This window comes from Taeniopygia guttata, chromosome 1 (assembly GCF_048771995.1).
Source record: "Taeniopygia guttata chromosome 1, bTaeGut7.mat, whole genome shotgun sequence".
In the NCBI taxonomy this organism is placed as follows: domain Eukaryota; kingdom Metazoa; phylum Chordata; class Aves; order Passeriformes; family Estrildidae; genus Taeniopygia; species Taeniopygia guttata.
Window position 1 is genome coordinate 63,201,070 of NC_133024.1, and position 16,507 is coordinate 63,217,576.

The following is a 16,507-nucleotide window of genomic DNA, read 5'->3' on the forward strand; positions in this document are numbered from 1 at the left end:
TGCAAATAACATTGTTAAAGAGACTAAATACTTTTTTTTTTTTTTTTTTGCACAATCTGAATTCCTTTTGAGAGTTCAGTCTATGCATTGGAGGTCAGGCATCTTCAAAGTGGAAAATATTCAGGATTTTTGTAGGTTGCTTTGATCATTGCACTTCTTTCCTTCTACATCACAAGTTAGTTCAGGTACTGGAAGTAATTTATACATGACAACTCAGTCCTGAGCCTCACCTAATTAGCTCTGCTAATTTGTCAAGTGTAATCCAAATAATGCATTATTACAACAACAAAGGCAGTCTGTTTCATATAACAAGAAGGATGAATAATTATGAATGCCTTGACCAGGGAAAAATTTTGTCCAGGCCCTGTTATTGGGCCTAGTTGCTTTAGTCTTTAGTCAAGGAAGAAATCAATTTTCAGGTGTGCAGTGAGGCATGAATGCCAAATGAAGTTTTGCTTCTGGCTAGGCTTTGATATGCCACTCCCATGTGGATTCTCCAGTGTCTAATAGGACCTGAGACCGTACTGCATCATTACTGTGCTTAATTCAAAAGTCAACAGAAATCAGGTTTCACTAATTCCATTGCCTGTTATATATTGTTCTCATGAACGTACAAATTTGCTATGTGGATTATTATTTAAAGACATGGAGAATTAGGAGAGAAAAAAAACTTTTTCTTTATACAATGGTTTGCTGTGTCAAGACAGTTTTTGCACCACCTCTGCCAACAGAGAAGAAAAACTGACATGGTAATGTTAAAACACCTGATCACGTAACCAGCTTTTGTTAGGACTGAATTTGGGATCCGAAAGAGACCTGTGAATCTTGCAGTAGGTGATGATGTCTTACCTTCTGATGTGCTTATAGTGACAATAGGGCTCATAAGCTCAAGACCCTCATTCCCATCTGAATTCACAGCCCGAGCTGCACACTGGACACGAGAACCGGCTTGAAAGTAAATGGAGTCGAGTGTAATCATCTTAGAGGAAGTGAAGAAGGTGTCAAAGTCAATCTCCTTCATGGGGCTGGTCACACCATCGGGGCCAGTGGGGGCACTCACAAGCCACCGGTACTGTGTCAGAGTATTATTGATGTTCTCACTGGCACATATAGAACCAGTCTTGTCAAAGTCTTCGTACTTAGGATTACAAGCCTGCAGAAAAAGGCAGATGTGTTAGGAATTTATTTGCTTCACAGCAAAGGAATTTTAAGTCATCAAGAGTCACAAAACTCAACAACATGGAACTTATAATCCCACTAAATCTCATAAGAAATCACCTTATTTTGACAGTGATGTATTTAGCATTGCTAGGGTAGATTAAAAGGTGTATCTAAGTATGCTTACTGAAATAAAATATATTATTTTAAATTGATTTATAGGTGAAAATGTGGCATAGTTATGAAGACACAAACTACAAATTTCTCCTTTTGATCTAATCCTGCAAATACACTTTGCATTTAAAGATTTATCTTCTTTGATTCTTTTTTTAATTTAGAAGAACCATTCAACTTGTTACATTTCTATGCAAAAGGAATGTGTGAAAAACAAATTGAAGATGGACAAAACATTCTTCAAGGTATATAAATATTTATGTAAAATTTTCAGTTGCAAAACTACTAGTGAAAAAAATGAAAGAAGCCTGTACTCCTTCAGCACTCATTTTACAGTCCATGGCACTCATTGAAAACAATGGCTCATCTGTTTTCTCCAGTGATATTAACTCTACAAATAAAGGCAGGATAATGCAGGAAATACTAAGGTCATGCAATCACAGATACAGTGTGAGTATCAATATCAAACTATTCTTAGTCAGGAACAAGCGAAACATCTTTCTTTCTATGCTTTTTCTCCTCCTGAAAATGAATTTATTATCCAGACAAATTAGATTAGCTCTAAGGATAATTCTAGCTTGAACTAATATGTGTGACTAATATGTGTGACTCATCACCATATGGATTGATGCTGGGTGTGTAAAATCCACTGAACAAAATCCATATACTGATTTTGTTCCATTTTTGCACAGAGATACTCACTGTGATACAGATGACAGGATAGCCAGCAATGGGACTGGCTCTATCTTTGGCTTTAGAAGTATCATCATATATCAATAGAGATGCAACTTGAGGGACAGAGGGAAAGGTGACATCTGCCATGCTGTTCATTTCTTCGATATAAACAATGGCCTTGACTGTCTGACAATGAAAAAGATAGAAACAGTTCTCTGTCAAAATTTAAATAAACAAGGTGGACCTCAACCAGAGTATGTCAAGCCTTCGAATCTTGTTCCAAAAGAAGTTCTAAAACTTCAACTGGATGAGCTATTTAGAAAGAGTTGAGGCATTGAAAGTACACTGCAGAATGCAAAAGGAAGAGGTAAAATGAATTTTTTCTTTTCAAAACAGTGAAGATCCCAGACCTTTAAGTTTGTCTCCCAGAGTTTTTGTTATCACTTCAGTATTCTGGTAGAACCCCCTGTGTGCAGTGTATGCTTTAATGCCTCATGGAAATTGGTGTTTGTCATCAGCAAAGGCTATGTCTCTTCCGTCTGGCTGTATTGTGTGACCCTCATGAAGCAGATGGGGATTTTATGCCATTTTATGCTAAATCAGAGGATTATACTGTTTGAATTAAAAGCATGCAAGATACAATGCTAAATAACAAGAATGTGTGGCTATTTAATATTACACAATAAGAATAATATTAACATGGTTGGACAGCAACAGTGATATTTCACCTGAAATTATTCAACATAGAGGTTTTTACAACATAGAGTTGTATTTCCAGAGAGTGTTTCCAAGAGGACATCAGTTTCTAAGACTGATTATATGAGAAGAATATGTCTGGAGCGATACCCTGAACACTCAGTCTTTCATTGAGTCTGTGGCCCCATCAACATCATTGCCTTGATAATAAAATGTTTTGTTTAGGTGTTACTGTGACAGCTGGGGTGGCCTTTTTGTCTTTTACTATACAAGCCAAGGTGTGAATAAATCTTAAAAGAAGAGTAAAATGATGAGCCAGAAAGTAAGTAAGACGTCTGTTTAGCAGATTTTGTTGTTCAGGAATTTGCATGAACTTGTTACCTGTATTTCTGCAACCATGTTCTCATCAGGCTTCAGGTGGACAGTGAAGGCTTCTCTCATCTCCCTTACTCCATCAAAGAGAACTTCAATCTCCACAAAGTGCTCTGTTTCACCCTCCTTGAACTCAATTTCTGAAAACATAAGACAATTAAAAATAAATCTGTTGTTCATAACAACCTGTGATTCTAGGCCCAGCCATGAGAGATGGCAGTTAATACTCACTTTTTAAATTACAGATGTTTGAAAATTTAGTTGAACTCATTTGATGCTACAAATAATAATAATGAACAGCAGTGGACACATGTAGAAATCACTGAAAATAAGACATAAATGAAGAGATGTGCAAAGATCAAGATTTAGCCTAATGGAACTTAATGTTTTGAAAATTATCTGTGACTAATTACACAAATGTTGGTAACATATGTGAATGACCAAAAGACTGAAAAATTCTAAATAAATACTATCCAACAAAATGCAATAAATACAATGATAAATACCAAAAATAAGGAACAAAGCGCCAGCTACACAAAAGTGTTGTATTTTGAAAATCCTTGTCTCTGAAAAAACTTTGTAAGTCATGGTGATAAAAAGTTCAATCTTAGCTAATTGTATTTGGTTTGCATGGCAAGCCTTTGGTAGTGGGGAGCTATAGGGGTGGATATCCTTCATATCTGACAATTCCAGTTGGCTCCAAGAGGGACCCATTGCTGTTCAAGGCTGAGCCCAGCAGTGTCAGTGGTAGTGCCTCTGGGATAACAGATTAAAGAAGGGAAAAAACTGCTGAACCACATAGCTGGGAAAGAGGAGTGAGAATATGTGAGAAATCACTCTGCAGGCACCAACCTCAGTGGGGAAGGAGGGTCAGGAGGTGTTCCAGAAGCCAGAGCAGAGATTCCCCTGCAGGCTCTGGCGCAGACCCTGGTGATGCAGGATGTGCCCCTGTAGCCCATGGAGGCCCATGGTGGAGCAGAGATCCACCTGCAGCCCATGGAGGAGCCATGATCAAGCAGGTGGATGCCCAAAGGAGGCTGTGACCCCAGGGGAAGCCTGCAGTGGAGCAGGCTCCTGGCAGGACCTGTGGCCCCATGGAAAGAAGAGCCCACAGTGGAGCAGGTCTGCTGGCAGGACTTGTGACTTCATGAGGACCCACACTGGAGCAGTTAATGAAGAAATGCAGACCATGGGAAGGACCCATAGTGCAGTTTTAGAACTGTTTCCTGTGGGTGGGACCTCATGCTGGAGTAGGGAAGAGTGTGAGGAGGAAGAAGCATCAGAAATAATGTGTGATAAAGAGATTGCAACTCCCATTCCCTCGAGCCAGTCAGAGCTAAGGAATGAGGGAGTGAAGCTACCCCAAGAAGAAGGGAGGAGTGGGAGGAATGTCTTATTTCTCATCACTGTGCTCTAGTTTGATTGGTAAAAAAAAAAAAAATTATTTTTCCCAAGCTGAGTCTGTTTTCCCTGTGCTGATAATTGGTGAGTGATGTCTCCCTCTTCTTATCTAGATCCACGAGCCTTCTGTCATATTTTCTCCTCTTTAGCTGAAGAGGGGGAGTCATTGAGCAGCTTTGGTGGGCACTTACTGTCCAACCAAGATCCACCCGCCACACTGACCGAGTTAGGGAGTACTACAATTCTTGACTGTATTAACTACTAAAGAAATAAAAAGTACAGAAATTATTTAACATTTGTGCCTGGAAAGGGTAAGGGTGATAATAAGTGCATTTCTAAAACTTTTTTTTTTTTTAAAGAATGTCAAATTCACTTTGAAGATGTAGAGAAATAACCAACAGAAGCTTAGGACCAGAAGAACTTGCAGAGAATGATGTTGTCACTGGTATATGGAAACATCACCATAATCAAAATATACCAGGTGATAAAGACCTCTGCACTCTAAAGGGTCAGGCACAAAAAACAGTAGTGCATTAAAGCTGAATTGTATATGGGAAATAAGGGACAGCTAGGTGATACAGACTGATCAGTGAAGTAAAATGCTATGAAACGCTCTTACTCTCCAAAGCTTTCAAACCAGGACCAGATGCCCTTTCTAAAGGATAAATTTTATCCTTTAGATAAAATAAAGGATATATTTTCTCCAACCAAAGTTATTTGGATCAATACAGAATAATTACAGAATAATAAATACAGGAATTATTTGGGAAAACTGGGAGAATCTTGGAATCCACAGTGAGTCTGACTATGTGATCTAATGATCCTTCCAATCCCAAGTGTAATTAAGCCAGGAAAATACAATTTGTGGTACTAAACATATGAAATCTCATCTGAGAGCTAAGAATTTTACTGATTTTCAGTTTGCCACACTTCCTTCAAAAAACTCAATTAAGGATGTGGGTTTTGTACCTATGGCTGAATATGCAGGTTCCCTAAACCCACAAGTATTCTGAAACCTGTGGAGAAATTCTGCACATTACAGACCTTTCTCAAAGGCTTGGGGGCAGAGGCTGAGAGCCTCTTGTTCTGCAGTAGCACATTTCTCCTGAAAACTTTGCTGCCATGTGCTGTTTGTGAACAGCAGGGAGAATGTAAGCAAGATAATGCCCACAGGTAATGTGCACAGGACAAGTATCAGCTGACACTAAAAGCTCCTGTGGTTTTCAGGGGGAAAGGGCAAAACTCTAAAATGCAGGAGCAAAGTGACTGGAATTAGCAAGCTCTGGGTTGATGATTTTCTTGTGGCTAACAAATTGCCTCTTCAGATATCACTAGTGGCAAATGCCACTCCTATGGAATTTAAAGATATAGTGTAATGCTGTTGCTGGATGTTCAAAGGTAAGTCATATATTCCAGCTGGACTGGATGCCAAAATAGTTTGTCCAAAACTATGAAAACACTCCAGCAATGAATGATTAATCCTAAAACACAGAGTACTATCATGTAGTATCATAAACTTTAAAAGAAAAAAAAATCATAATGCTACAAACTCCATTAGTCATTGCCTAAAGCACGTAGGTGGGCTATTAATGGAAAGAAGTTTATCAGCTAAGAAATTTCTCATTCTGTTGCACAACTTCTCTCGTCATTTATTGGTAGTGTGGAGCAGCAGGCAGCGAATTCAGAAATACAGAAGGAAAGCTTTATTATTCCAAACATAGAAAACTAAAAAGAAATATACATTAATTCCTACATACAGCAAATCCCATTTTCTTAATGAATTGCTCAAGAAACAACCACACAATCATATCCTATAAGCAGATGTTTCTTCAGAGTAATATTATTACACTCTGCGAATATAACTAAGGTTTAAGTCACACATCTTCCACAATTTCTTGGGCTACAGATGTTTTCAAAGGAGTCACAATCCTTTTGTAAATATCTTCACTGATAATTAGTATACCAACAGCAATTGGCTGTTGTATACCACAGGGGACTTGTCCACACTGAATTTGACTAGGAAAATGCATTTTGGGATGTGGTTGAAAAGTACTCTAATCAGAAAGTTATTTCATTTTTCAAAAATTATGTTACAGTCATGAATGGAAACAAATAGTTGGATGTGATAAGTATGATACCTTCTGATATGGGGTGATAGTCTTCTCCAGAAGTAGCAGATCCATCCCTTGTATGAACTCTCACAACAGAAACTTTGGAAGTGTCTCCCAGACGAAGCACTGGTATTTTCACAATTGCTACTTGCCTTGTGTCCTTTGGTTCACTCACACTAAATTTGGTCTCACCAAACTTAATGATAGCCTCTGTCATTAGAAGAAAAACAAATGGTTTTAGAGCATGCAAATGGGCTTCCAAAAGCCAGTTACAACAAGATATTCTCTTACTGTCTGCGTCATCCCGAATCTTTATCAGCGTCTCATTTTGCTCGCCAACAGAGGCACCAAAGGAAGAATCACTTCTTGGAGTGCCAAGAACTAGGCGTAGTTCTTCTTCCTCCTCGTGGAAAGTATCATCCATAAGCACCAGCGTGCAAGGCTTCTCAGTTTCCCCTGCAATCATTCTGAGGGTAGTTATCAGGCAGAACTTAGGTGTTCTTTGCTATAATACAGTACTTCTTTCCAAGCCCAAGGCACCTGACTCCTGCTGGCCAAGGCATCCACCTTGACACCATACAAGTTAATGAGCAATGACAGCAGTGAAAGCAGAATTAGCAATCATTACCTTTCTATGGAAACTCATTAAAGTGGAATCCCCCACTGTGGGACTTCTGTAAGATAAGTTTCTATTTGGTATATCCACTTTACGTGTATTAGTCCTTTTGTTTTACCTAAGAAGAAAATGCTTCTTCTCAGTGACCTCTTGTATAGAGTGCGCTTAAAAAAGTAAATACTTGCACAAGAAAACAGAATAAAAAAACTTTTCTAATGTTAATACTAATTACTAATTACCATTACTAATACTAATTGCAATTTTGTCCTGAATTTCTGTATTTCAATTCTCTTTTGATTGGACAGCCTCCAGCTTTGTGGACCTTCACTTATATTATTCTGTTTGACTTTAGTCTTTGAACTCTCACTGATTCCAAGTGACATTGAATATTGCCATAAAAAAGCTTTGAAGTATCAAACCTCTCAATTTTGCATTCACAAATTATTGTGCCCTGACTTACTAGATGTTCAGAAACTTGAACATCTTTTCTTATGTCTTTTACACAAGCAGCAAGACCTATGAAGGGTGTTCAGTGTCTGGCACCCAGCATGACTAGGTGGGCTCTTCCTCATGGGACTGACTCCTATGCCCCAGACAAAAGGAACAGCACAGCAGGAGAGAGATTAGGTCAATTTACTGTATTTTTTTCATCATTACACATGCAGGTAAGATCAAGGCTCTTCAAGATGAAGAACCAGAGCAGGATGCTGACTGTGTTAGTTGCCTTTTCCCCTACCTATAGAAAATTAGAAAATTAATTATCCCTTAGGAGGAGAAAATATGCAAAATACTCATCCTGCATATTGTTACATGGAAAATGTGAAAACTGGAATGAAACTGCTGCATATTAAACATGCATAAGAAGCTTATGGAGTCAAAATATAATTCTAGTAGACCTCTTTGTTACTTGTCTTTGCAGAGAAATGATAGGGCAACACTCAAAAAAAGAGAAAAGTCACTTAATAAGTGGCCCAGATCCATTAATTCTTACTAGCTGGACTCTTTCCTGGTTGCACAGAAGGAATAGCAAAGGTGTAGAGTACAGGACAGCACTAAAACCTGAGGCTAGCCCTAAATAAAGAAAGACTGATAAACTCACTTTTTCAAGAGAACTATGACACATGTCTACAGAAATACAAAGGTTGTAATTTCTATGATAAGGATATACCAAGGATTTCATGCTGATGACAGAACTTAAGACTTGTAAAAAGTTTCATATGTGTGTAAACTTCAAAGGCTACAAGACTAAGCTGCCTTCTGCACATGTAGAAAGAATTAGGCAATATTCTTTCAACATAGTAACATTTGATTTATTTGCATTTCATCTCTGATGTGGGATATTAAGTACCTGATATTCGTGGGCGGTCTTAGGAAAGCCTTGGTGGGAGAAAAAAAATTCAAACAGGAATTAGGAACCTATATACCTGTTGAAAGATCTATTACTCATTTCAGTGCATGTCAAATGTATTTACCAGAAATCTGCTTAACAAAGAGCAGAATTTCTGAAGTTTCCCTTCTGACAGCAGATCTGTGCTTCTCCTGTGTTATGCCAAACCTTTTGGCATATACTCTTTTGGTTCTTATTGATTATCCTTCTAAATTAGAAGTGAAGGAAATAGAAGCAACATCATCCCAATGTGTATGAAAGAAAAACCAAACCTTTGTTTTCCAGAGTGATCCTTTTGGCACTACCCTATGAGAAGACAAAATTGAAGCACAACAAAACAAAACAAACAAAGCAAAGGAAAGCAAAGCAAAAGAAAACAAAACATAGTAGAAAAGAAAAACAAAACAAAAGAAAACATAAAGGCTTCTAAAATAATATCAAGAACATACCAGGAAGGAATGTGATGATGGAACTGTCAGTGTTAGGACGTTCTTCGAAGTCCATCATAACCTGAGCTGAACCTTGCCTTGTATAGCATCTCACAGTGGATGTGTATCGGATATCCCCACTCCTATATATCACGGCAGAAACCTGCCCATCATTTTCATTGGCTACGTACACAGATTCTTTAAACTGCATCTTTGGCACTGGGCAGAAAAACATAGAAAGCACATGTAAAGTATAACTGCAGAAGTTATCATATCTTCCCTCCACCATTTCACATTTACTTACACCACACTGCACTCGATATAGAACACAAGCAGCCAGACAGGAAATGACTAATCTCCAAATTATGAAAAATAATTAAAAAAAAATTACTCACAATCAGACACTGAGTCATTAATGAAGATGGTGGTCTTGCTGGGTTCTCCAAGGGCAGCATTCGTGGGCATCCTTAGCACAAGCTCAAACTTCTCTGTTCCTTCTAACACTGGCTGTCCAAGATCATCCAGAATTATCACACGAAACGTCTGCATATTGACTCCAGGGGAAAAATCCAAATTACGACTAATGCCTACATAATCTACTCCAGCTACCAATGGAAAAGAGATAAAAATAGCATTACATATAATTAGAAATAAAAATATCTATCATAAGGCAATTAATTGTAGATAAATATTTTTCCTTTATAACTTCAGTATTTGCCAAATACTGGCATTCATGTAAAGCAAAATTATCTTTTAGTATTTAAGTTGGACTACACAATAAAATAAGTCAATATTAATTAATTTTTAATTTTTTGTTTAATGATGATTTGAGTCACAAAATGAGACTGATTCTGTTCTGTTCTAAACCAACAGTTATTCCAGAAAAACGTATGAAATTTGCTTGAAGTGAGAAAAGAAAGCAAGCAAAAAGCTTTGAGAGAGACTCTGGAGATGAAGCAAAGTGTTTTGGAAAGAAATTTTATATTATTTTGTAACAAAGGTGGAAGTTTTAAGATTAATATAAAAAGGAAAGGAGACAAGGCCAGTGAGATGACCAGGGGAAGAACTGCTGTTGAGAGGAATTGTGTAAAACAGAATGAATAGAAAACAAATAAATCAAATTCTGCTCTGGGCATATTGGGTGAGGTCTGCCACCTTACTCTCAAAGGAACATTGAGAACATTTTAAGCAAATCAAACCAATCCTGTCAATAAGAAGGTAGCAAACAAAACAAGATACTGACTAAAAATTACACTGTCTTGGAACCAAGGCATTAAATATATCCAGGACTTTAGGGAAGGACTCAATTTTAACATTAGTTTTTGGGGAGAATAAAAAGCAGTGCTCTTGAAACAAAGCTTTGGGGAAAACACTTAAACTGAAATGGAAATCAAGTTTGGAATTCTGTGAATTTGACAAAATTTGGCCAGGTTAAAAGCCATCATCACATGGGCACTTGCCTAAAAGCTCGACTGCTATACTTCCCTAGAGCTAAGCCTCTAAGGCAGGACTCCAGGACTGAAAACTCAGAGCAGCAGATCCACTGCTGCACTATGTAAGGCAAAGAGCACGTTCATGATTGTACAGGCAGCCAGCCATGTCAGAACTTTCATGCTGTGACCAACAGACTAGAGAGCGTAAGGGTTGAGCCATTCCCAGCTTTTAGTCCTAGAGGTCCTGGCACAATGAATGAAGATCCTTTTTTTTTAACCAGAAATAAAATAACTTAAATATTCAAGATTTGGTGAAGACATCAGATCCTAAAAGCAAGTTCAGAACTGAAGCAATCACATATTTTTTCAGACTTAATAATTTTCTTTTTCCTAAGAAAGATACATCTATGTTATGTATATTGTGTTATGCATATACCATACATATATATTATGTTTAGATATTCCTGAAATAACAGTACTTACAGTCAGGATAAGCATCTAAGGCAGATAATTGTTATGCTGCCTCTATATGAATATCCTAGTTTAAACATTATGATATGTTTTATGAAAAAAAAATAGAGTGTGCTAACACTTGATTCTGCAGACAAGGGCTCTGTTAAAGTATCCAAGAACCACACAGCTGAAGCAATCATGTTCCTGAATAGGATACTAGGTAATAATTTCTCATTGCCTACAGCAAAAATGAGAGAAGTAAACTCAGCACACTGCCAGTGATCATAACCATGCCCAGAGTATGCTCTTGAGGCAGCAATCAGCTGCCTTTGTAGCAGTCTTTATCCGAGGATTTAAAGGCATTTCTCTTTGTGCTATACTTCATAGCAGCTCTTACTCCTGTTTCTCTGAAATTCCGTAACCACTTAATTTGTCCAAGAAGAAGAGATCTGCTAAGAGAAGAGCAAGACTTGTACAATTTTCATTTTATGTGGTTGAAACTGTACCAGGACCCAGTGAACCAGCAGGTGTGAAATGGAGCAGCAGGTGCCAGCAGCGTGCAGCAGCAGGAGCAGGGCAGCAGCAGTGTGAACCAGAGCGAAGCAATAACTCACCCTCTGCAGTTGCTGGCTCAGACTTGCGGGACCTCACCGTAACAGAGGCGGCTTTGGACAGATCGGTTCCAGTCCTCCAGACACGCACCTCAATGTAGCCAGCACTCTCATCAACATAATACTCATCATTTCCAAAGTAGAATGCTGGTTCTGGTGAAAGAGGAATAATGTCCATAAATGCTTCTTTACCTTACACTGAAGTTAACAAGAGACCAAAAAATCCACATTGAACAGTGGAGAGCACTTTGCTCATCTCAGTAAGTGAAATAAAGCTTCTTTTTTCAAGAGTTAGAATTCTTCTAGCCATTTTTGGCTTCTTTTCAAGTATTGGTTTGTATGGTTTTAGATAGCAATTGTTATATCAGCACTGTGCTCTTTTTCTTGCCTCCTACATTTTCAACTTTTTGTGTTAGCATATATGAATCTGTGTACAAAACCAAATATGGTATCTCACTAAATTTGTTTTAGTTGAGTCCTGTGCACAAGCCAGAAAATTCCTTGCATTTTTCACTTTGGTGAAAACATGAAAGTGAGTATAGATAATGAAACTTTAAATTGAATTTCTCACAGATTCCTGTTGCTAAAACCAGACTGGAACATGACATGTAACTGAAGCTACTCTTGGTAACATTTTACAGCAAACTAAAGGCTCAAATACTTAATTTTAGTTCTCCCACATCTAGCATTTAAAACAAAATCAATCTTATTTCATGTAAACTGAAATGTGAACAGTCTTTATCTTAATACTACTAAAGTTCCACAGTTCATAAGAAAGAAGAGCAAAAAGCAAAGGAGATTAAGAGCTATTTCACTTAACAGGCACATTGTTTAGCTTCATTTTTTCCTCCCTTTTCCAGTTTTCCTACCCACAGTAATTTCACAAAGTAAAGAGCCTTAAAAACATATCCCAGCTTCATCCTGCATGTATATCATCTCCCCTTTTCTATCCTTTCCATTCGTGTTTCAAACATGCAAGATTAATAATGAACAGCCAGTGCCTCAGCTTTCCCACTGCACAGCAGAAATACCAACTACCTCCCCCAAGCACAGAAAGACCTACCCAAGTTCTCCTTGCACTTCATCACAAGTTTCTTATCCTGTCTTGTGAGAATTTATTAGCCTCATGAGGCTACAGTACCACAGATGCATTTGAAATACCATGCACCATACAGCCAATGTAAATCCAGCCGGCAAAAATCACAGCAATTGCTCAATGCTCTATGAGCAGCAAAAAAAGAACTCCTTTAATATTCCTCATCAATGAAAAACTGCAGCTGCCTCCCTACTTATCTGCAAAAAGTGAAATCATGCAACAAATTAATGGAACTGAATGTATTTACTGAAAAATCGTGCAGATTCATAGACTTGTTTGAGCATTATCAAAGTCATCAGCCTTTGCAGGATGAAAGACAAACTTAGAAGAAGTCTAACTTTAGAAGATGAAAATGTTGGTTCCATTTCTTTTTTTAATTCAAGAGCATGGGTATTTAACGGTGTGTGTATGTGTGTGAACAGACAGACACACATTGATTTTAATTTATTTGCCCATAGAGGCTGGCTCGTCAGTATGTGTTTTTACACTTGGAACTGAGAAGCTGAAACATCTGAAACATTTTTAATGGCTGAACAGGATACATCCTTTGTACCTTTTGTATAACTACTATTAACTTTGATGAGAGTTCTTATTACAGGGATACTGAAGCACTGGGTATTAGAGCTGTCATTTCAGACATAGAATGTTCTTCTAAATTCTTAAGATGGGCTAGATAATAAAAATACAGATGCCTACTAAGACCTAATGGTTATTAACGTGCCAACAGTTAGATAAAGGCAGTTAAAAAAATTATCAATTATAATACAACTAATTTCTTAAACAGATAAGCTTAGTGTTCAGCACATTTTCCCAAGCCTAATCTTGTTCTTATGTCCCAGTGGTTCCAGAACTTGATCTGGACTTGGCTACACCTCATTTTTAGCACTTTAGCAAGAGGTACTCATATGGAGCCTGCTTGCTCTCAGTTTGCAAGGACAAAGATAGGCCATTGCAGGTTTCCAGCACAATGAGCATACAGGAGGACAGGACTCACTGCAATCTGAAAAATCTGAGGAGGTGTGGAAGCATTCCCTTCTATCTACTGGCTACACAGGGAACTTAGATGATCTGCCTTAAACTAGATGGAAGGCATAAAATAAAATATTGTTTGTTTCTTACAGAATTATCCTAACACTTGCTTTACTGCTGCTGAAGAAAAATCCTCTCATACTATTCATTCCTGTAGTCACAGTCAAACAAAAAAATAACTAAACTTTCAGCTAGCTTTCCTTATATTTCAGAGTGAGTTTTTCACACTTTTTGAGGTATGTATGTTCAATGAAAGACACATTCTGCATGGTTACCCATCCTAGGAAACAAATCCTTACAAATGTTTTCTAAATTCATTTCCTGTAAGCTGTGTTAGTAGCTCCCCAGGGGAAGGAGCAAAGCCAAGCTCCTAACAGGGAAAGCATTGTCTGTCTCAGGTCATGTCTGGAAAACACTCTGCTCAATGACTGCAGGCTCACTTACAGCAGACCTTTAATCTAGTAATCACTCTGAAGAGAGACTGCAAATTTAATGGTTCCTCTTAGAGAAGTAAGAGGAAGTTTTCCAAAGGTATTTTTTTGTTCAGACCCACAGATTTTGCTGGCATGAAGTTACAATAATCAGAGGAGAAAGGTTAGGAGCTTTAGTCCCAGGTTTCTTGGCACAGAAACACAAACTTTGTCCTTGTATTTAGAGAGCCAGAGGCATATCTCAACTACAGCTCTAGTCAGTCATCAAGGAGGAGAACAAACAAACTTCTCATGTTTGGAACACGTCTAACTTTGAACGTACATTGTCAAATCAGTGCACAAAAATAGCACTGATAGCACAAAAATGTTTATTTCCAAAGAGGCTTTACCTTTTAAAATTATATCCTTATAAACTGCTTTAGGGAGATATTGCAAAAGAGTAGGTTGTTTATAAAATACCCTGTTGGCAGGATATTTAGGACAAACACAAAAGAACAGACTCTTTTGTGCTGACACCTTGATAAGGCTTAAAACTAAAGTGAATTTCATTGATACATGCTGCCAGTGATGCACACACACACGCACATATATATATATATTCTTAGGAGGAAAGAAACAATAGAAGAAAACAGACATGGCATTCCAACCTATTCAGATACTGGAACCAGGAGAAGCAGTCTTTACAAATGAACTTATGGCTCATCTTTTCTAGGGTTAAGACTATTTATTCCTTAAAGCTTTTGCCTTCCTTCTTTCCGTGAACAGTACAAACAAGGCTATGATGTGAACATTATGAGTTGCTGAGCTAGCAGAAGTCTGTTGTGGCAATGCAGAAGGTGCAAACCAGGTTTTGCAAGCCTACAAGCCGTTTCTGGTACAGTCTAGAAGTGCTAGGGCCATGCTGAATCCAAAGTAAGCAACCTTGATGGCTGGCACAGCTAATTAACTTGGACACAAAACCAGACAAACATGGCTTGATTTGGCTGGACCTGATCTGGCTCATACTCAGGCAACACATACATCCCTACAAAATGGCTACTTGCATTTCAGGATCAAAGCTGGCATTAAAGGATTGATGTGATGAGTCTGTAACATAACAGATTCCAGTGTTACAAACATGAAGTGTGTGAGCTGTAGGTAGACCAGTTAAAAATGAGAGTTCATTAAAGGTAAGAAGGCATGAGCATTTACTGTTTAATAGCAGTAAAGGTCACATTCTGAAATCTCTCTTATATATGCGTCTTAATAGCAGCAAAAGAAAAGCCCAGAGAAACCATCACATTACAAAAAATTTATTTTAAGACAATATCAAAGAGGACTTTAAAATCTGAAACTAGGTAGCACCATTCTGCAGCTATTTACACACACTTGAAACTATGCAAGCAACTGAGCTTGTATTCATCACAATGAATTTAATTTGCCAAGTCATTTATTTTCATTGAATGCTGTAGAAGCAGGGGTCAAGATTACAGTCAAAGCTCAGTTCTGTAGCAGGTACCTATTGTGCAAATGCCAATAACTTTTTATTTGATGTGGTCAAAACAGATTACTTTTCAAATTTATATGTTGCAATCTTAATAGCTTTCCTCTTCTTAGCAGTGTTGTCATAACTTTTGCAACCAAAAAGTAAATTCCCCTCAGAAAAAAAATTGCTAGTTTCAGCCAAATTGCCACAGACATCATCTTAAGCAAATAATGTCTGCTTTTCCATTTGTCTCAACCGACCATTTCTGCCTATTGACTTAAAAAAGCTTTCTAAAACAATCCTACAAACCCTGTAACAGGTAATACAACAGATTTAAATTAATGCAATCTTTACTAAATACACTTTGATTTTCTAAAAAAATTGCTGTTTCTTTTTTAATCCACAATGGCAGTGCCATACATTGATTACACTGGCTCATCCCTTAATTACTCTCATTTTTTTATGCAGCTTAACCTAGTAATTTCAGTAGAGGGACATGGTGTGAAGTAGTAACTGCTATGAACAACATTATGTATGATTCACATTTAATTATGATAGACACTAATTTAACATAACACTTTACATTTTAACTCACCCTTTATGTTAAAGTGCATCCATGCTTCAACTTCTCTAGACACAGTACCATCACAAGCAGCACCTGCCTGGCAGGCTTGGAATCTATATCTAAACTGTCTGCTACATCAATAAGCAAAACTCAAATGTGAGTGAAGCATGCTAAAGGAAGCAGATTACAGCTCCAGCTGCAAGAGTGAGGATGGCAGTGAGATGGCTACAGTGACACACCATCTCTGGTCACCTGCACCTTCCTTCTTGACAGTCTGCAGGGTTCTTTGTAGCCTGGAGAAAAGAGCTAATTCTGATTTTGCTTAATGTCAGGCTGCTGCTCATAAACGGTATAGTAACAGCTCTATGAGATACAGAGTATTCCTGAACAATGGAGAATAAAGACA

The 16,507-nt window shown here is 37.8% G+C and overlaps 1 protein-coding gene across 1 annotated transcript in view; it reads right to left on the reverse strand.

Moving 5' to 3' along the window:
* Positions 1-16,507, reverse strand: part of FREM2 (FRAS1 related extracellular matrix 2) — a 123,737-nt gene that overhangs the window by 27,656 nt on the left and 79,574 nt on the right. The window contains exons 7-14 of the mRNA XM_002194643.5: positions 11,519-11,668; positions 9,414-9,623; positions 9,040-9,237; positions 6,879-7,043; positions 6,615-6,797; positions 3,085-3,215; positions 2,035-2,193; positions 850-1,153 (exon numbers count right to left, since the gene is read on the reverse strand). Coding sequence (XP_002194679.5) covers positions 850-1,153; positions 2,035-2,193; positions 3,085-3,215; positions 6,615-6,797; positions 6,879-7,043; positions 9,040-9,237; positions 9,414-9,623; positions 11,519-11,668 — 1,500 coding nt within the window. The remainder of the gene's footprint in view (positions 1-849; positions 1,154-2,034; positions 2,194-3,084; positions 3,216-6,614; positions 6,798-6,878; positions 7,044-9,039; positions 9,238-9,413; positions 9,624-11,518; positions 11,669-16,507) is intronic.